This window comes from Geotrypetes seraphini, chromosome 13 (assembly GCF_902459505.1).
Source record: "Geotrypetes seraphini chromosome 13, aGeoSer1.1, whole genome shotgun sequence".
NCBI lineage: Eukaryota > Metazoa > Chordata > Amphibia > Gymnophiona > Dermophiidae > Geotrypetes > Geotrypetes seraphini.
The window spans coordinates 8509729-8532053 of NC_047096.1; the positions used below are offsets into that span (position 1 = coordinate 8509729).

At 45.9% G+C, this 22325-nt stretch overlaps 1 protein-coding gene across 3 annotated transcripts in view; it reads left to right on the plus strand.

Moving 5' to 3' along the window:
- The window catches only part of MAGI3 (membrane associated guanylate kinase, WW and PDZ domain containing 3), a 230520-nt gene that overhangs the window by 146373 nt on the left and 61822 nt on the right, over nucleotides 1–22325 (plus strand). For all 3 annotated transcript variants that reach the window (XM_033918275.1, XM_033918273.1, XM_033918274.1), the window contains exons 4-7: nucleotides 4373–4582; nucleotides 5057–5231; nucleotides 9419–9498; nucleotides 21650–21707. In XM_033918275.1, coding sequence (XP_033774166.1) covers nucleotides 4373–4582; nucleotides 5057–5231; nucleotides 9419–9498; nucleotides 21650–21707 — 523 coding nt within the window. The remainder of the gene's footprint in view (nucleotides 1–4372; nucleotides 4583–5056; nucleotides 5232–9418; nucleotides 9499–21649; nucleotides 21708–22325) is intronic.

The window sequence follows — 22325 nt, forward strand, 5'->3', positions numbered from 1 at the left end:
CCGAGTAAATATACGTGGCTGTATCTTGGACAGCTGATTGTAAAGAGTGGCCAGGAGTTCAAGATGTTTTCCATAGGTTCCTTCCTACCCCAGGGAAGATGAAGTCATGATGATTTCCTTCAAAACAGTAGGGATGCTTTCAAGCCAAGGAGACTGTTTCATGTATGCTCTTGTGAGAAGGGGGGGGGGGGGAGAAGGCAGCTCAAGCTGTGTGGCAAACCTTTTCCGCTTGATGGCTCCGTAATCGGAAAGCAGTACATTAAAACCTAGGCATGCCGCTGCTCTGGTTATTAAGTTACTCAGCAGGAGAGCGATGAGACGTCATACAGCTAGAAAAGGCTGTAGGGTTTTTAAGCAAGAGCTGCAATTAAACAAAAGGAGGAAGGCAAGTTCGGATTTTTACAAACTTGGGATGATTTAAGTCCTGTTGGTGGTGCTGAGGGCCCGTGACGTCTGATGATCAAATTTGTTCTGCATGCGCTCATCTCCGTTCCCCCCCCTCCCCCCAGATGTGTGGTTGAGCCGCTGCCTCTGCATCCAGAAGATGCGACATCAAATCCCGGTGTTGCTCCTTATGACCCTGGGCAAGTCGCTTAATTCTCCAGTGCCCACCCCTTTGAATGCCAAAGCCACAAAAAGGCGGTGTACAAGACCCCCCCTTCCCTTTCCCTAATCTTCTTGTCTACTATTTCAACTATATCCACCACCACAAATTTAAGCAAACAGGAATCGGATGTACATCAAAATTGATCATGGTGGTTATTCTGTAGTGCCATAGCAGCCAAAAACAAATGGGATGCTGGGAATTATTAGGAAAAGGATAAAAAAATAAAACATACAATATTATAATGCCTCGACTTCACCGTGAGTATTGTGTGCGATTCTGGTCGCCAAATCTAAAAAAAAAAAAAAAAAAAAGAAATGGCAGAATTAAAAAAGGGTGGCCAGAATGATTAAGGGGCTAGAACTCCTGTCATAGGAGGAAAAGCTTAAGAGGTTAGGATTCTTCAGCTTGGAAAAGAGATGGCGGAGGGGGGAATATGTAGAGGCCTAAAGAATCCTGAGTGCTGTACAACGAGTATATTACATTACATTACTATTCCGCCATTACCTTGCGGTTCAAGGCGGATTACATAAGAATTGTTATGATGTTAAGAAGTACATAAGGAAAAGTCCAGGGCTGTGGAGTCGGTAGATAAATGTTACGACTCCGACTCCGACTCCAGGTACCCGAAATTTCCTCCGACTCCGACTCCACAGCACTGGTTAATTTTCAGATCGTTAAAATGGAATGTCAAGTTGAGAGAAATGAGCATTTTCGACACCACCTTCTTTTTGCTTTTAATCAAGGTTCTAAGGCCGCAGAAGCTGCTCGCAACCTTTGTGCTGTGTATATAGTGGGTGCTATAGCTGAAAGAATCGCTCGTGATTGGTATGCCAAGTTCAAAAATGGAGTCGGTAGATAAATGTTCCGACTCCTCAGTTTTTTGTACTTCTGACTCCGACTCCTGGTACCCGAAATTTCCTCCAACTCCGACTCACAGCCCTGGAAAAGTCTGAACATTTTCTAATTTGCTAAGGAGTAGATAGTGTTTCAGGTGACGCTTGGGACATGTCTGGTTGTGTTATATTGGTTTTATGTTTGTTTGTTTTTTGAAGAGTAGGGTTTTTGTTTCTTTCTTAAAGATTTTGTAGTCTGTGGTCGAAATCAGCAGATTGGTGAGTTGTCTGTCCAGTTTCCCTGCTCTGGTGACCAGTAGGTTGTCTTACAGTTTTCTTCGTTTGACATTTTTGGTTGGCGGGTGTGTGAATAGTGTGTGGGATCTCCTGTGTCTTGTTGAGGTGGATTGAATTAGTCGATTGTTCCAGTAGGTTGGGCTGTCTCCGTATATGTGAATTGATTGGTTTTTTTTTTCAAAAGGTTACAAGGCTAGGAGACCCTCAAGTTACATGATAATACTTTTAAAACAAATAAAGAGGAAATCATTTTTCACGCGATGAATAGTTAAGCACTGGAACTCATTGCCAGAGGATTTGGTAACAGCAACTGGCATATCTGGGTTTTAAAAAAAAAAAAAAGGTTTGGACAAGATCCTGGAGGAAAAAGTCTATGGAGGAAGCCACTGCATTTCCTGAGATCCCTAGCATGGAATCTCGTTACTCTTTGGGATTCTTGTGACCCGATTTGGTCCCTGTTGGACGCAGGATACCGGGCTAGATGGACCGTTGATTTGCTGCAGTGGGGCTGTATCTTATGCTGCCGGTTTCACAGCAGCAGACTGCAGCAGAATTGATCTGTGTGGTATTTTTTAATTTTTTTCTTCATCCTTTTCTCTTGCTGCTGCCCAGAGCCTATTTGTTTAATTATGCAGGATGTCTTGTGATCAAAAGCAGCCAGTTCCCGGGAGCCTGACACAAAATATGCTTGTATCCCACTCACCCGCCCCTGGGCCATTTTTTTTTTGCTTCGGAGAAAGGTCTATTTAGGTTTGAGACTGACTTTTTCTTGTGCAGACTGAGGAGTTGTAGCTATGAGGTCTCCCGCTATGCGGATTGTGCTTGCTTAATCCACCCTGAAGAAACACGATTTCGGTCACCATCACAGCTTGAGTACTGTTCCAAATTTCTTCTTTATTTCATCTAGTGTACCTGGGGCAATGAGGGGATTAAGTGACTTGCCCCAGGGTCACAAGGATTTGAACCCAACTCAGGGAGCTGAGGCTGTAGCTCTAACCATAAAGTTCTATGACATCACAATGCAGGGGTAAAGAGCCTTAGCCTATAGCAGCGGTCTCAAAGTCGCAGCCCGCCAGGTACTATTTTGAGGCTGTCGGTATGTTTATCATAATCACCAAAGTAAAATAAAATTGTTTCTTGATCTTATGTCTCTTTAGCTATAAATGACAATTTTATTATTAAGACTTAGCTAAAAGGAAAGATTTATAAACTATAATGAGTTTTACCTCATGCAAAGTTGTCATTTCTTTAATAAGACATGAACTATTTTTTCCTGCGGCCCTCTTAAGTACCTACAAATCCAAAATGTGGCCCTGCCAAGGGTTTGAGACCGCTGATCTAGAAGATGCCACCTGCCTCTGTTATTTTTATAGAAATGAATGTCCTACTAGTCAGGGAACAGTGGGTACTGGGGAAATGCATGATTTATTTCTATTTCTTTTAGTATTTATATACCACTTAATGGCCTAAGTGGTTTACATTCAGGTACTCAAGCGTTTTTCCCTATCTGTCCCGACAGGCTCACACTCTACCTAATGTACCTGGGGCAATGGGGGGATTAAGTGACTTGCCCAGGGTCACAAGATGCGGTGTGGGATTTGAACCCACAACCTCAGGTTGCTGAGGCAGTAGCTCTACAACCACTGCACCACACACTCCCTGGTGCCACACCACGCTTGCGCCATCCCTCCCCCCGCCACCCCGTACCTCTGCAGATCGTTGCTAGCACGAGCAACTTCTCCTGCCTGTTGCTCACGCCAGCCTGGTTCCCTCCTGGATCACTTCTGGGTCATAAAGCCAGGAAGTGACCTCAGAAGGAAATCCAACACTGGCATGAGGAGCATGCTGGAGAAGCCGCTCGCCCTGGCAAAGATTTAAAAGGGGGTGGGGGCGCCTCCTGCCCTTACTATGTCACTGCCTATATTACATTACATTACAGATTTCTATTCCGCCATTACCTTTCGGTTCAAAGCGGATTACAAAAAGAGTTATGGAAGAAGGGTTACAACGTTAGATCAGAGAAGGTTTCCAAGAGAGGGAAAATAATAATATGTACTCTGCTGTGTAACCGCAGAAAGGTGGTATATCAAGTCCCATCCCCTTCCCCCATATACCACCTTGGGTTTAAGCTTGGTTTAACGTGTAAATGTAAAATAGCTTGACGTAATCCATCTATCTCTCTGTGAATTAACTAGATGCAAAATGTACCGGGTAAAGCTTTGGATTCTCGCCCAGAAATAGCTAAGAAGAAAAAAAAAAAAAAAATTTAAATTGAATCAGGTTGGGCAGACTGGATGGACCATTCGGGTCTTTATCTGCCGTCATCTACTATGTTACTATGTATTGGTGATTGTATAAAGAGTTTTCTCTTACATAGGAGATCAAACACCTTTTCCCCCCCAGCAGCCACGCTCCGGCCTTTCTAAGTTTTCAATTGTACACAGAAGCTGCCAGCTGTAAACTTGATGATGGCTGGAGCATGCCTAATGGGGGGGGGGAAGTTATTGGCAGTCTCCTGTGCACTTTAGAGGGACTGTTTTATTTGGTATCGAGGTTGCAGCTTTGAGCAAACTTATGACTGGTAGATTCTGGTGCTTAAAATGTATGATTTGTAACATTTTTAACTTATCTGCAGGTAATTTTTATGGCACTCCGAAGCCACCAGCGGAGCCCAGCCCTTTCCAGCCGGACCCTGTAGACCAGGTTCTGTTTGACAGTGGCTTTGATTCAGAGTCCCAGAGGAAAAGGACCACGTCGGTCAGCAAGATGGACAGGACGGACAGTTCTCTCCCCGAGGAGGAAGAGGAGGAAGATCGTGAGGCCGTTAACGGCAGCGCGAGCACAGGTTGGCAGCATGCTCTTGCCGGATTTTTCGGTTTCTTGTCTTCACACAGAACAACGGGTCTGGATTGATGCCCAGCTCACAAATGGGTTTGATGTTCATTTGGATAACAGCTCAACGCAGCCCAGCAGGTCTCCTCCGTCTAAAACTCACAGCAGAAGAGAGTCTTTGGAACAAGGCATTAAAAAAAGCGCATAGAGGGGGCTGTTGGCATCATTTAACGGGGGCTTTTAGTCTCAATGTGGCAGCCGACGTGTCTCAAGGCTCCGGGCCTGCTGGCAGTTCACCAGGTCCCTTGGGGCTGTGCCCATTTCAGTCTGCAGCAGGAGCACAGAATAAGTTGCAGCCATTTGTAGTAGAATTTGGGGCAGTCTGGCAGCTTCGAAGCGTAGTTTTGCCACTCAGGAATCTTGTCGATAGGCAAAAGGATGGATGTTCAACTTTGCCTCAAAACCTCTCTCCTTTCCGTTCTTGCAGAGCACAAAGACAGATACCCGGGCCCTTCAAACGGAGTGAGGACCGTTCCCAGTTACAACCAGACAAACAGCTCCATGGATTTTCGAAATTACTTAACAAGAGATGACAGCCTGGAGCCTCTACCCAAGAACTGGGAGATGGCCTACACCGACGCGGGGATGATCTACTTCATCGAGTAAGCTGACGTTCTGGCCTGGTGCACTGGTAATGCTCATTGAACTCTGAACCCCTCAGGTTCAGCACTTTTGTTGATTTTATTGGTCATACTGATATTTGCTGTTAAATCGCTCATTGAATTTCATTTGCGATGAAAAGGCGTGCGGTGATATTTGTAAGAGCGATTTAACGTTTGCAGGTGGCACAATAAACCATGAAGTGCTGTAACAGCCGTTTACAGGGATAAAAAAAATGCTCTAACCGTCAGCGTTTATCCTTTTTCAACACAACTAAAAATTGTATTGGGAAATGTTCCCAGGGATAAGAACATAAGAAGTTGCCTCCACTGGGTCAGACCAGAGGTCCGTCGCGACCAGCAGTCCGCTCCCGCGGCGGCCCATCAGGTCTATGACCTGTGAAGTGGTTCCTGACCATTTCTATAACCTACCTCTGCTTCTATTTGTACCCCTCGATCCCCTTATCCTTTAGGAACCTATCCAGCCCCTCCTTGAACCCCTGTTCTGTGCTCTGGCCTATCACAACCTCTGGAAGTACGTTCCATGTGTCCACCACCCTCCACTTCCTAGCATTTGTTCTAAACCTGTCCCCTTTCAATTTCTCCGAGTGACCCCTAGTACTTGTGGTTCCCCACAGTCTGAAGAATCTGTCCCTGTCTACTTTCTCTATGCCCTTCAGGATTTTGAAGGTTTCTATCATGTCTCCTCTAAGTCTCCTCTTCTCTAGGGAGAACAGCCCCAGCATTTTCAACCTGTCAGCGTATAAAAAGTTTTCCATACCTTTTATCACTTTGGTCGCTCTTCTCTGGACCCCCTCAAGTACTGCCATGTCCTTCTTGAGGTACGGCGACCAGTACTGGACACAGTACTCCAGATGTGGACGCACCATTGCACGATACAGCGGCATGATGACTTCCTTCGTCCTGGTCGCGATACCCTTTTTAATGATACCCAACATTCTGTTTGCTTTCTTTGAGGCTGTCGCACACTGTGCCGATGCTTTCAATGTTGTGTCCACCATCACCCCCAGGTCTCTTTCAAGGTTGCTCACCCCTAGCAATGATCCCCCCATTTTGTAGCTGTTTAGGTTAGAGAAGGAAATGAATACTCACAGGGCCTAACCGTGTCTAACTTGCAGGTGCTGGTCCGCACAGTTGTCAATCAACCTAAACTAAACTAAAACTTAGTTTTATAGACCGAGTCATCAACCAAGAGGAGCTCGACTCGGTTCACAATAATCTAATATAATAAAACGGTAAGCCGCGCATGCGCACTTCCTATGCGTGCGTCCGTTTTCCGTGAGCTGAAGCGACCCATAGGAAGTGCGCAAGCGCGGCTTACGGTCTGGCCTCACAAGGCAAGACAAGTTGATGTCGGCCGCGACGGCTGCTGGCCGCCCGAAGCTCTCTCTCTCTCTTCCTCCCCCCCCCCCAGGCGGATGTCGGCCGCGGCGGCCCGAGGCGGATGTCGGCCGCGGCGGCTGCTGGCCGCCCGAAGCTCTCTCTCTCTCTCTCTCTCTTCCTCCCCCCCCCTGGCGGATTTCGACCGCGGCGGCTGCTGGCCGCCCGAAGCTCACTCTCTTTTCCTCCCCCCCCAGGCGGATGTCGACCGTGGCGGCCCGAGTCGGATGTCGGCCGCGGCGGCTGCAGGCCGTTAACATAAGTAGGCCATGGAGTTCAGCAGGAAGGTATGGAGGGGAGGAAAATACTGCACAAGGAAGTGGGGTGGGAGGGAAATGCTGCAACACACGGAAATGGAGAGGCAGAAAAGGGGTTGATGGACAGGGGAACAGGTGCTGATGAACAGGGAGGGGGGCAGAAAAATGAAGACAGGGGGAACAGGGGGAACAGGAAGGAGATGATGATGGACAGGGGGAGGTAAAACAAAGGGAGAAGGGCTTCTGCTGGATAAGGTGAGCAGTGATGGGGTGGTGAAGGACACAGGGGAGGTAAAAGGAAGGGAGAATGGACAGGGGGAGCAGGCAAGGGGTGGAAGTTGACAGCCAAGGAAAAAAAACACAAAAAACAGACATAAATACAGAAAGCGGCTAAGGAGAGAGAGAAAAAAATATAGACAGACAGACAGACACACACATATATTCTAGCATCCGTTAATGTAACGGGCTATTAGATACTAGTGTAATACATAATATATAAACTTGACAAGGAAAAATAGACTGAAATAGTTAATTTCTAAAATGTTTAGCAAACAAAAAAGTTTTCAGAACTTTCCGGAATAAAGCAAAAAAAACCCTTTATAGAATCACACCTAACAGCGCCTAGGCATCCCGACAACCATCGAAACGGATCCCTATTATCTCAAATTTTGAAAGAAACCATAAAGACTCTCCTCTTCAATGCAATATAGTCCTTTGAGAATCCGTAGCTTGTTCTTTTTTTTTTTTTTTGTAAATCTTTATTGACATTTCAAACTTTTATAATGTATACAATTGAAGAATCAGAAAAACTATATGAAAATACATTGTTAACATCACAATTATTACATTAAACAATTTTTCCTCCCCTTCTTATCCTAGTTATAAACAATAATATTATATCTTATGCTATCAATATAATAAAAAAAAAATAATAATAATTTTACTCTTCCAAATAAATATTCTACCCTCCCACCCTCCCTGGATGTGTAAAAGAATCTAACGAAAACAAAAGAGAATCATAATTTAATTATAACGTAATAAAATTACTTAATGGACCCCCATACCTCATTATAGGACTTGCTAATACCTAAACATTCTGCCATAATCTTTCCATATTTATATGTTGTACACACAGTTGCCCACCAAAAATTGAAATTAATCCTATCGTGATTTTTCCAATTATATATAATCATTTGAACCCTTATTCCTGTCAAAATCATGAAAAGGCGACTTTTATTTTTATCTAAAGTGGGTTTAACATGAAGAATCGTTCCACATATTATCGCCTCGTATGTCAAGGGGATAGATGCTTCAAGAATAAGATTAATTTGTCCCCAAATTGACTTCCAGAAACTAAGAACATAAGCAATGCCTCCGCTGGGTCAGACCTGAGGTCCATCGCGTCCAGCAGTCCGCTCACGCGGCGGCCCAACAGGTCCAGGACCTGTGCAGTAATCCTCTATCTATACCCCTCTATCCCCTTTTCCAGCAGGAATTTGTCCAATCCTTTCTTGAACCCCAGTACCGTACTCTGCCCTATTACGTCCTCTGGAAGCGCATTCCAGGTGTCAATGGACCAAAATATATCAGATGGTCCAAAGTCCCTATATCAATATGACAATGACAACATCTATTAGATTTAGAATTATCTAATTTATTTAACCGAACTGGGGTCCAGAAAATCCTATGCAATAAAAATCACCGTGGTTGTCTCATAGATGCTGACATTGTACATTTCAATCTCCCAAGTCCACAGATTTCTTCCCGTCCAATGCAAATTGTACTTCAGATATCTCCTTAATACTTCCCTGTGGAGGACTTCACCCCTCCCTCCTCCCCTGCTATATCTCCTTTCACCCATTTCGCCTACCTTTTGCCCATCACTTGATTCGTACATCGCCTTGAGCCTACTCAGGCACAGAGCGACTCACAAATCGGAGATGACATTAGTATATAATGTGATATGTTAGATTAGAATAAAGCTTCTACCAACATAATTCCTAAGCAGGGTTCTGTTGCGTGAGGTTTTTCTGGCTGTGTAACAATATTCCATTGCACAAAGCACGTCTTGTTTTGTTTTAAGGACTGATTTTAAAAAAACAAACCCCAAAACATGTCTTACTACAATGAAAACTACACATGCCACCTAAAATCCAAGGTGTAGTGGCCTGTGTTTGAGCGAAGTCCTTGGGAGGGGGTGAAGCGCTTAAAGCAGGAACGCAGAGGGTGGTGCAGTCCAGTGACCCCTTTAGGTCTGTCATTTTCATCCCTAATTAAACCGACTCTGGCCTGGGAATTCTGCTTTTGGGAACGGCCCAACGTGAGTTCAGATTTCTGCTCATTAAGGCACTGGGACAGGACACTTTCTATACTTCCTAGAACTTGAGCAATTTCACTGGCGCTCACAGCGGTGACTGGCGAGGTTATGATTCGGAGGGGGGGGGGGTTGTTAGATTCTGCTCCCAAGACTTCTGAGCCACATTGATTACTGGGTGTGGGGTTAACATCCTTTTAATGCCTTTCTTCCAATAGCCACAACACCAAGACCACCACCTGGCTTGATCCCCGGCTCTGCAAGAAGGCCAAAGCCCCCGAAGACTGTGATGACGGAGGTGAGGACCGCTGTAAGACCCAGCCTTGATTTCTCGATTCCTAATTTTTTGCTTTTCTCGATGTGAAAAATTGCTGTTGGGAGTGGTGGGAAGAGGGCAGATAGTGGAGAGCTCAGCTCAGTTAGTCAGGTTTTCAGGGTACCCCCAATGAATATGCATGAGATGAATTTGCATGCACTGCCTCCTTTGTATACAAACCCGATTGGCTGAATCTGCCCTGAAGACTGGGCTGAGAACCGTTACTCTAGCTGATGTCTCTCAAGCCAGCATCCACCCACGTCTCCACGGGCTAGCAGGGCTGCTCACTTGTCCTCAGAGCAGTGGCGCCCTCTTCAGAATGTTTCCTGATGGTGCCACTTTGACTTCTTCTCCTCCTGCTTTTCTACCTCCCTAGTCCCTACCCCGTTCCCTAAATACTTGAAGCTCATAAGAGAGGAGTGGCTTACTGTTTGGAACTGCTGTCTCGGCATCCTGAGGTTTCAGGAAGAGAATGACACGGGGATAAAATTCTCCCCATCCCCACAGGAACTCAATTTCCCCGTCCCCATGAGTTTTGTCACTGTCTCTGTCGTAACTCCCATTCCTGTAAGCTCTGCCTTAACTGCACAATGATTTTAAAGTGTTTCAGGCTTGTGCAGATGCAGCGGAGCTTAGGCATTGGTGGAATGAGGCATTATGACATCACAATCTGAGCTCTAGAATGTTGCTACTTAGGATTTGAAAGTGTTTGAGGCTTGTGCAGATGAGGACGGAGCTTAGGCATTGGTGGAATGAGGCATTATGACATCACAATCTCATTTCTGCTTCCCAAAGACAAACTCTTCACACTACTACTATGAATTATTTCTAGAGCGCTACCAGATGCACGCAGCGCTGTAGAGAGTCACAAAGAAGGCAGTCCCTGCTTGAAAGAGCTTACAATCTAAACAGCCAAGACAGACAAACAGGATGTCATGGGTACATTTAAGGGGAAGGGTTAATCTGCTGGCTGGGTTGGAGGGCAGAGGGGAGAACAGGACAATCAAACCATTGTGACATCACTGATAGGTTGGCTCTTATTGGTGGAATGAGGCATTATGACATCACAAGCTCAGCTCTGCTTCACAAAGACTGAAACTCTCACACTACTACTATGAATTATTTCTAAGTGATACCAGACATACGCAGTGCTGTACAGAGTCACAAAAAAGGCAGTCCCTGCTCGAAAGAGCTTACAATCTAAACAGACAAACAGGATGTCATGGATACAGTTAAGGGGAACGGTTAATCTGTTACAATCAAGCCATTGTGACATCACTGATAGGTTGGCTCTTATTGGTGGAATGAGGCATTATGACATCACAAGCTCAGCTCTGCTTCACAAAGACTGAAACTCTCACACTACTACTATGAATTATTTCTAAGTGATACCAGACATACGCAGTGCTGTACAGAGTCACAAAGAAGGCAGTCCCTGCTTGAAAGAGCTTACAATCTAAACAGGATACAGTTAAGGGGAACGGTTAATCTGCTGGCTGGGTTGGTGGGCAGTGGAGAGTAGGGTTAAGGATTGAAGACTATATCAAAAAGGTGCTTTGACTTTTGAGGTTTTACTGCTGGGAAAAGATTTGTTTGTGATACGAATGTCTTGGTGCTCACAATCTATAAGCTTCTTTTACAAAGCCATGGCAGAGATTTCTACTGCAGGCCGGTGAGGTAAATGTCCCGATGAGCGTCTAATCTAATCTAATCCACAGCTTATTAATCACGTTATACCAAAAATGGTTCAAGGTGATTTATACTAAAATATACTCGAGAGGGTGCAAAGGAGAGCGACGCATCTGATAAAAGGAATGGAAAACCTTTCATACGCTGAGAGATTGGAGAAACTCGGGCTTTTTTCCCTGGAAAAGAGGAGACTTAGAGGGGATATGATAAAGACCTACAAGACCATAAAGGGCATGGAGAAAGCGGAGAGGGGCAGATTTTTCTAACTTTCGAAAAATACAAGAACGAGAGGGCATTCGGAAAAGTTGAAAGGGGACAGATTCAAAACGAATGCTAGGAAGTTATTTTTTACCCAACGTGTGGTGGACACCTGGAATGCGCTTCCAGAGGACGTAATAGGGCAGAGTACGGTACTGGGGTTCAAGAAAGGATTGGACAATTCCCTGCTGGAAAAGGGGATAGAGGGGTACAGATAGAGGATTACTGCACAGGTCCTGGACCTGTTGGGCCGCTGCGTGAGCGGACTGCTGGGCACGATGGACCTCAGGTCTGACCAAGCATTGCTTATGTTCTTATGGGAGAGGAGGAGATAGTGGATGCTCTGGATGGGCCATTTGGCCTTTATCTGCCATCATGTTTCTATGTTTCTATAATCAGAAAGTTCTATGACCTCACAATGCAGGTGTAAAGAGCCTTAGCCTATAGGAAGAGGAGATGCAAATAAGAGCCTTAGCCAATAGGGAGTGGAGGAGATAGTGGATGTTCTGGATGGGTCATTTGGCCTTTATCTGCCATCATGTTTCTATGTTACTAAAGTTCTGTGACATCACAATGCAGGTGCAAAGAGCCTTAGCCTATAGGAAGAGGAGATGCAAATGTTAAGAGCCTTAGCCAATGCGCTTCCAGAGAGCGTAATAGGGCAGAGAACGGTACTGGGGTTCAAGAAAGGATTGGACAATTTCCTGCTGGAAAAGGGGATAGAGGGGTTTAGATAGAGGATTACTGCACAGGTCCTGGACCTGTTGGGCCGCCGCGTGAGCGGACTGCTGGGCGCGATGGACCTCGGGTCTGACCCAGCGGAGGCACTTCTTATGTTCTTAAAATCTACGGGAAAATACAAGAGCAATCAATAATTAAAATATCATCATTGCATAAATATTACAACAAGTCATATAAAAAAAAAGTTTTCAAATTTTTACGTAACTTACCTCGCTGGCCCGCAGTAAAGACTTCTACTTTGGCCAGCGTAAGTTTGTACCTGAGGTAAGGGGAGGGTTAGGTAGCTTGTCCCAGGCCTGAAGGAGTGCCAGAGGGATTATTAAGGTATGCCCCCCTCCCCCAAAGGGTTATTACTGCCCTCGTTTAGCCACTGAGGGGGGAGAGTTTCAAGCTCAGCCACAAAAGCCAGTGTTTTCCCTAAAATCAGGAAAAATTCAGATTTTTGTTTGCTTTTAATCGTGCAACAATTTTTTTTGTGTGTACCAAGCAAAGCTAATGTGTTTTCTTCCCCCTGCTAGCTCACAGCGTGTGGAACATTTTTTTTGTGATGTTTCACTGCTTCTCTACGTGACAGAGGTCCTTTGTAAACTGTTATAGTGGTAGCAGCGCTCGGTGGGCAGGAAATTCTTCGCCCCTTGTTCATTTTTCCTGCAAGCCCAAAACAGATTGACTCTTCAGATAGCCTCTGATGGAAGAGAAATGTGCCAGGCTCGACATGCTGTGTGAGTTAGCATTTCAATGTGTGTTCTGTTGAGAAACATGATGGCGGATAAAGGCCAAATGGCCCATCCAGTCTGCCCATCCGCAGTAACCATTATCTCTTCCTCTCTCTAAGAGATCCCACGTGCCTATCCCAGGCCCTCTTGAATTCAGACATAGTCTCTGTCTCCACCACCTCTTCCGGGACACTGTTCCATGCATCTACCACCCTTTCTGTAAAAAAGTATTTCCTTAGATTACTCCGGAGCCTATCACCTCAACTCCATCCTATGCCCTCTCATTGCAGAGTTTCCTTTCAAATGAAAGAGACTCGACTCATGCGCATTTACATTACGTAGGTATTTAAACGTCTCTATCATATCTCCCCTCTCCCGCCTTTCCTCCAAAGCATACAGATTGAGATCTTTAAGTCTGTCCCTATGCATCACACCTTATAGAAACATAGAAAATGACGGCAGAAAAGGGCCACGGCCCATCTAGTCTGCCCACACTAATGGCCCACCCCCTAACTACCTCCATGAAGAGATCCCACATGCCAATCCCATCTTTTCTTAAAATCTGGCACGCTGCTGGCCTCAATTACCTGTTGTGGAAGATTATTCCAGCAGTCAACCACCCTTTCGGTGAAGAAATATGTTCTGGTGTCGCCATGAAATGTCCCACCCCTGATTTTCAACGGATGCCCTCTTGTTGCCGTGGGTCCTTTAAGGAAAAAGAGATCCTCTTCCACCTCGATACGGCCCGTGACATATTTGAACGTCTCGATCATGTCTCCCCTCTCTCTGCGTTCCTCGAGTGAGTACAGCTGCAGCTTACCCAGTCGTTCCTCATACGGGAGATCCTTGAGTCCTGAGACCATCCTGTGGGCCATTTGCTGAACCGACTCAACTCTCTGCACATCTTTTTGGTAATGCGGCCTCCAGAATTGTACACAGTATTCCAGATAGGGTCCCACCATGGATCTGTACAACGGCATTATGACCTCGGGCTTACGGCTGACGAAACTTCTACGGATACAGCCCATGATTTGTCTAGCCCTGGATGAAGCTTTCTCTACTTGATTGGCAGTCTTCATGTCTTCGCTAATAATCACCCCCATGCACCATTTTAGTAGCCTTCCTCTGGCCCATTCTGGACCACTTCCATCCTTTTTATATCTTTTTGAAGGTGCGGTTTCTAGAATTGTAAATGAGGTCTTCCAGAATTCTAAATAAGGTCTCACCAGAGTCTTATACAGGGACATCAATACCTCTCTTTTTCCTACTGGCCATACCTCTCCCTATGCGCCTAGTTTTTGCCATCGCCTTTTCAAACTGTTTGGCCACCTTGAGGTCATCGCATACAATTGCACCCAAGTCCCGCTCTTCTGTCGTGCACATAAGTTTTTCATCCCCCCCTAAAATGTACCGTCCCTTTGAGATTTTGCATCCTAAATGTGTGACCTTTGCATTTCTTAGCATTAAATTTTAGCTGCCAAAATTCAGACCGTTCTTCAAGCTTCGCCAGGTCTTTCTTCATGTTATTCACACCGTCCGCCGTGTCTACTCTTATTGCAGATTTTGGTGGCATCCAAAGAGGCAAATTGTACCCGACAGCCCTTCGGCAATATCGCTTATAAAAATGTTAAAAAGAACAGGCCCAAGAACCGAACCTTGAGGTACGCCACTGGTAACATCCCTTTCCGAGGGGGGGGCTGCTGCTGCACCCGCGATCGCTGATCAGGAGGGATGGGAAGGGAGGCAACTCATGGCAGATCATTTACTGACGGGACAAGGCCATTCACTGCTCTACAGGGCAGTGAATAGCCTTGTCCCCATACCCGCGGCAACCAGTCATTTTGGGGGTGTTTTCCCCCCCCCCCCCCCCATTCCTGCAGGTTACCCATTGCTATCCGCGGGAAACAAGTCACGTGTCATTCTCTAATCCTAACCCTACTAACATATGTAATCTCCCTAATAGTTCACTGCTCTACAGGGCAGTGAATAGCCTTGTCCCCATACCCGCGGCAACCAGTCGTTTTGGGGGTGTTTTTCCCCCCCCCCCCCATTCCTGCAGGTTACCCGTTGCTATCCGCAGGAAACAAGTCACGTGTCATTCTCTAATCCTAACCCTACTAACATATGTAATCTACCTAATAGTTCTAACCGCCTTGAACTCGCATGGGTATGGCGGTATATAAAAATAAACTATTATTATTATTATTATTACCATCTCTTTGGCCCTCTCTAGCCCTTCTCTAATTCCTTTCATAAGCTCTATGTTCTGACTCCCCTTTTGTCTGTCATAATGATACTCGAGGTCCCCACTTACCTCGGCTTCAGAAAATTGCTCAAAACTTACCTATTCAGCAAACAAGACACTTAACCGTCCCCCCCCCTCCGGCGATCGCCTGGCCCTTCGCTCGGCTCATCTCCTCCTTCACAATCGCTTCTCTCTTCCCTTTCTTCTACCCTCTTCCTTCTTCATCTGCCAAGTTCGGCTAAAATTGTTGTAAATCTGATAAACTGTTGTAAATCTGCATGTCAATGCGGATCCCAATCTAATTGATGTGAACCGCCTAGAACTCGCTGGGTATGGCGGTATATAAGAATAAAATTATTATTATTATTATAATTAGATTGAAAGCTCTTCTGAGAAGGGACCGTGTCTTGCGTGTACAATGTGCGGTGCTTTGCGCGTCTGGTAGCACTATAGAAATAATAAATTGTTATTGGGGGGGGGAAAAAAAAAAGAACAAAAGTAGTGCCAGGGACACCCCCCCTGGCGATGGCCCCCTTCCCCTCCCCGAAGTTAAAAAAAAAAAAAAAAATCGACAGGAGGGATGCCCGGTTCAAAGACAAAATCGCACGAGACAACGGCGCGCCGACAACTGAGCGCAAGGTTGACGGCGCGCCGAAGAAAAGCACTATTTTAAAGGATTCCGACGGGGGGTGTTGGTGGGGAACCCCCCTATTTTACTTAACAGACATCGCGCTGGCGTTGGGGGTTGGGGGGTTGTAACCCCCCTCATTATACTTGAAACCGAACGTTTTGCCTGTTTTTTAGGGAAAAAGTTCAGTTTTAAGTATAATGTGGGGGGTTACAACCCCCCAAACCCCCCCCAACGCCAGTCCAATGTCTGTTAAGTAAAGTGGGGGGTTTCCCCCCCACACCCCTCGTCGGAGCCCTTTAAAATAGTGCTTTTCTTCGGTGCGCCGTCAACCTTGCGCTCAGTTGTCGGCGCGCCGTTGTCTCGCGCGATTTAGTCCCGTCAACGGGATGCCCACTTCCTCCTGCCTTGAACACTTGGAACCCCCCCCCCCAACTTCAGCAGGAGAGATGTCTAAATCGGCACATCTAGATGATCCAGGTGCCTAAGATTATTCTTTTTAATTGGCTTAATCAGCGCTGATAAATGAAAGTGCCATTATAAAACAATTAAAAAAATGATTTTAAAAATTAGTTTGCCAGTAGGTTCCTCCTACTTCGATGTAAGCATCCACTCCGAGGCGTCTACGGGCAAGTAGGCGTGACTAGGGGGCCGATTCAGGATGGAATTTGGATGTGGATCAAGTTAGATTCCAGTAGGCACCTATCTTAAGCGAATTCATTTAGTCCAGGAGTAGGCAATTCCGGTCCTCGAGATTCGGAGCCAGGTCAGGTTTTCAGGATATCCACAATAAATATGCATGTACAATTTGACACGAACTAGAGGACACGGAATGAAGCTAAGGGGGGACAAGTCCAGGACAAATATCAGGAAGTTCTGCTTCACACAACGAGTGGTGGACACTTAGAACGCTCTCCCAGAGGAGGTTATTGCGGAATCGACCGTTCTAGGATTTAAAAGCAAACTAGACGCACATCTCCTTACGAGAGGCATAGAGGGATATGATGACTAAAATTACGCCAGGTGTACACCTGGCTGGGCCTCCGCATGTGCGGATCCGCCGGACTTGATAGACCGAAGGTCTGATCCGGAGATGGCGCTTCTTATGTTCTTATGAGATAGATTTGCATCTCAAGGAGGCAAGTGCATGCTTATCCATCTCATACATTTTCATTGTGGATATCCTGAAAACCTGACCTGGCTCCGGCTCTCGAGGACCGGAATTGTCTACCCCTGATTTAGGCCAAGGAAAGCCAAATTTTTCCCCGTCCCCGCAGGAACGCTATTTACCCGTCCCATATCCACCCCTGCCCCATTCCTGCAAGCTCCATCGTCATCTGCACAAGCCTCATTCACTTTAAAATCATAAGTGTTCGAGGCTTGTTCGGTTGAGGCAGTGCTTGCAGGAATGGAGCAGGGACCGGGACTGAACTCACGGGGACAAATTTGTCCCCGTGCCATTCTCTACTTAGCAGGTCTCGGATCAACTTTTCACTTTTATTGTAGACATTACATATTTGCCAAGCATGAAGTGTTAAAACATGAAGTTTTGAGCAATGTGAGCATAAACATTTAAAAAAAAAAAACCACCTAAAAAACCTTAACACGCTCAAAAGATAATCCATTCCTGTTGTATAAAGTTGTATAAGATTGCCAAGTTTCTTTTGTTTAGCTGCTTCAGTGGCCAAGGAAATAAAGTTGCCAACATTGTGCATGCTTGTGGTATGGTATAGCTCCGCAGGTTTTCCACTGGCGGATCTTAAACTTTACACCAAAACCGGGGTATTTATCCAACTTCCTGGCAATCTTATTTCTTACCGCAAGAGCAGAGGATGGGAGGAATTCCCAGATGTGGGGACTCGCAGCAGTGGACGAAGCGTCTCCTGGCCTTGCCACCTGGTTGTTTAAGCGGGAGAGACGAGGCGGAATTGTCATTGATTGCTTTACTCGCGTCATTCTGTGTGGTACCTTAGCATAGCAGATTCGGGCATGCCCTGCCATTCTTAGCAGATGAGATAATTAGCTGGTATTTGTTTTTATAGTGGGAGTGTGGTCACATGGCTTGGAGCAGGTGCAGGCAGAGCAGAAGCTGGTGAGCAAGACCGTCTGTTCTGGGCAGCAACCACATAAACATTTACGTCCTTCTCTCTTCAGCATTTCTGCTTTCTTCAGCCCCATTCCAATTACTCATATATAAATCCAGGCCTGGCTCCAATTAATTATTTCTATAGCACTACCAGACATAGGCAGCGCTGCACAGAGTAGCAAAGAAGACAGTCCCTGCTCAAAAGAGCTTACAATCTTTACAGGATGTCATGGATACATTTAAGGGGAATGGTTAATCTGCTGGCTGAGTTGGAGGGCAGAGGGGAGTACAGGACAATCAAGCCATTGTGACATCACTGATGAGGTTGGCTCTTATTGGTGGAATGAGGCATTATGACATCACAACCTCAGCTCTGCTTCCCAAAGACAAAAGGATGTCATGGATACAGTTAAGGGGAATGGTTAATCTGCTGGCTGAGTTGGAGGGCAGAGGGGAGTCCAGGACAATCAAGCCATTGTGACATCACTGATGAGGTTGGCTCTTATTGGTGGAATGAGGCATTATGACATCACAACCTCAGCTCTGCTTCCCAAAGTCAAAAGGATGTCATGGATACAGTTAAGGGGAATGGTTAATCTGCTGGCTGAGTTGGAGGGCAGAGGGGAGTCCAGGACAATCAAGCCAGTGTGACATCACTGATGAGGTTGGCTCTTATTGGTGGAATGAGGCATTATGACATCACAACCTCAGCTCTGCTTCCCAAAGACAAAGGGATGTCATGGATACAGTTAAGGGGAATGGTTAATCTGCTGGCTGAGTTGGAGGGCAGAGGGGAGTACAGGACAATCAAGCCATTGTGACATCACTGATAGATTGACTCTTATTGGTGGAATGAGGCATCATGACATCACAACCTCAGCTCTGCTTCCTAAAGCCTGAAACTCTTCACATTACTACTATGAATTATTTCTATAACGCTACCAGACTCATGTAGCACTGAACAGAATCACAAAGAAGATGAAAACAGTACCTGCTCAAAAGAGCTTACAATCTAAACAGGATGTTATGGATATAATTATGGGGAAGGGTTAATCTGCTGACTGGGTTGGTGGGCAGTGGGGAGTAGGGTTAAGGATTGAAGGCTATATCAAAAAGGTGGGTTTTCAGTCTTCTTTTAAACAAGGGAAGGGGCTTGGTGGACAAACTCGGAACATAGGTGGTAGCTAGATGAAAGGAGCAAAGTCTGGAACTGGCAGTGGAGGAGAAGGGTATAGTTAAGAGCAGTTTATCTTGCAATACCAGTATACCTGCAGATGTACTCCAAGCTCTAGATATCACCATTCCCTTCCTCTCAGGGGCTGTGAATGTTATCTTTGTGCCTCTAGGGCAGGGGTGTCAAAGTCCCTCCTGGAGGGCCGCAATCCAGTCAGGTTTTCAGGATTTCCCCAATGAATATGCATGAGATCTATTTGCTTGCACTGCTTTCATTGTATGCTAATAGATCTCATGCATATTCATTGGGGAAATCCTGAAAACCCGACTGGATTGCGGCCCTCCAGGAGGGACTTTGACACCCCTGCTCTAGAGTATCCTCACTCCCTGCCAGTCTGGGGAGCAGAAACGTGAGCAGGGACAAAAAAAAAAATCTAGTCTTCTCCTCGCAAGTGCTTGACACTTATCCCTAGGCCTTGGCCGCTTTCCCTACTCCAGCCACTGTTGTAATAACTGGGATGTTCTACCCGTCCCCCTGTCAAACAAAGCTGTAGACGCTCAGAGCCCCAGCCTCATTGCGCCAACATCAAGCCCCAAATGAACCCCAAATGAAGGAATTTAATTTTTCAAAAGGAAGGAACAGGTCTTCAGTGAGCTATCCATGTACCGTATTTGTCAAATCTTGCTGTTCGCTTTTTGCTGTTAATAATTGGAAGCCGGCTATCTCACACTCAGAAAATTGCTGCTACATCAGAGCTGGGGGGGGGGGGGGCTGAGACTTGTAAAGAACAAGCACAGGCTTACCTCAGAGCTGCGGGGAGGGGGGGGGGTGGGAGACTTGTAAAGGGTATTAACGTAGAACAAAATCTTTTCCAGAGAAAGGAAAATGGTAAAACCAGAGGACATAATTTGAGGTTGAGGGGTGGTAGATTCAGGGGCAATGTTAGGAAATTCTACTTTACGGAGAGGGTGGTGGATGCCTGAAATGCGCTCCCGAGAGAGGTGGTGGAGAGGAAAACGGTGACTGAGTTCAAAGAAGCGTGGGATGAACACAGAAGATTTAGAATTAGAAAATAATATTAAAGATTGAACTAGGCCAGTACTGGGCAGATTTGCACGGTCTGTGTCTGTATATGGCTGTTTGGTGGAGGGCTTCAATGGCTGGGAGGGTGTAGATGGGCTGGAGTAGGTTTTAACAGAGATTTCAGCAGTTGGAACCCAAGCACAGTACCGGGTAGAGCTTTGGATTCTTGCCCAGAAATAGCTAAGAAAAAAAAAATTTAAATTGAATCAGGTTGGGCAGACTGGATGGACCATTTGGGTCTTTATCTGCCGTCATCTACTATGTTACTATGTTAGAACCAACACAGGCTTGCTGAGGCATTTGTACCCTCATATTGACATTCTTGATGTCTCGGGGTAACAACATTTACACGCAAGTTGGTGGCTGCTCGCACCGAAGTCGAGAAGGTACGGGGGAAGGGAAGGGGTGCACGAGCATGGCAGGTGCCCCAAGCAAGTTAGTGCCTGGGGCATATGACCCCCCCCCCTCACCCCCTCCCTTCACCACTGGCTAGTTAACTACCACTGAATATCTACGATTAGTCCCAGGCAAGCAATTTTAAAGGCCAGGAGCTGTTTCTGGAAATCAATTCTTTAGTTCAGTGTCTCTCCAACTTTCTCGAGCCGGGGCACATGAAAGGTTGTGGCCGCGGCTTGAGGCACCCAGAAGAACGCGGACGTCGCCGTGATGACATTGCACATACGCGTGACATCATCACGTCCGCGCATGTGCAGAGGCCCTCCAGATGGGCCCTAGGCCGCCAGTAGGGGGTGCAAGCAGGGAAGAAGGTCAGCGAGACGGAGAGGCACTGGTTAAGTACCCCCTAAGTCTAACAAATATCAACTGAGTACCCCAACCACTTCAAGCTAAGCACCCCCTAAGTCTAACAAATATCAACTGAGTACCCCAACCACTCCAATTAAAGCACTCCCTAAGTCTAACAAATATCAACTGAGTACTCCAACCACAGACCACCCTAGGCCCGCCCAAGCTCTGCCCCAGATCCCATCCCCTTTACTAATTGTAATGCAATTTTTTCCATTCATTTTTCATATACACAGCAGATATAAATGCTCAAAACTGACACATTTCAATCACTTTATTAAAAAAAAAATCATTTTACCTACCGGTGATCCTCTGCAGGCTTCTGTCATTAGCTTTAAAGGGGAGGCCAGGGGGGAAGCCAGAGGATGCTAGAGAGAAGGAGGAAGCATGCATGCCTTCGGTGAATTTGACAGAGCTGGCTCTGTACCATGTAGGGAAGTCAGCTGGCAGGCGCTTCTCTTCCTGCTCAGCGTGCCACGGCACACTTGGAATCTCAGGAGGCATACAGTTTGAGTTTATAGGTCTGTATAAGAGGGTCAAAGAGGGTTAACCCTATAAATACTTGGTTAGTAAGACCTCTTGCATTTTCTCGAGTTTCATGTTATACTTCGACTTTGAGTAATATGCTTTCATGTGCAAAGAACTGTTAAACCTTCTTATATAATTCACACCTGTGCATTTTTCTCCTTTCGTTCCCTTCTTTTTGCAGAGCTTCCATATGGTTGGGAGAAAATAGAAGACCCCCAGTATGGGACGTACTACGTTGAGTGAGTATCTTCCGGGGCTTGTTTTGCGATAACCTCATTCAGACGAGAAGGATAGGTTGCGAGGAATAGGGTGTAAATGCAGTAAATTGTTTAGGGGCAGTGTATATTTAAAAAAAGGTAGAACGGGGGGTAGGGATTATGGTCAAGAGTAATTCCTCTCACTAACAGGAGGCTGGAGGAGTTAACTAAGATTTCTTGGTGTTCCTCCCCAGCACTTGGAAATCAAAGATCCACTGCAAATTAAGTGTAACGTTTATGAAAAATCTTTTTTTTTTTTTTTTAATTTCTTCATTTTAAAGCCATAAGAAAGTGCAAAATAAAATACAATCAGATAATTCTATAAAAGCACTTAGGGGTCCTTTTATCAAGCCGCGCTAGCGGGATTAGCGCGTCGGACATTTCATCCCACGCTAACCCCCGCAGCAAACAAGAAACCTAACGCCTGGTCAGCGGAGGCGTTAGCAACTAGCGCGGCAGGCGGTTTAACGCGTGGTATTCCACGCGTTAAACCCCCCTACCGCGCCTTGATAAAAGGACCCCTTAAATACAATTATAATCTATGACAAAAAGATTATCACCCCCCCCCCATAATTATTTCTAAGAACTACACTCTAATTG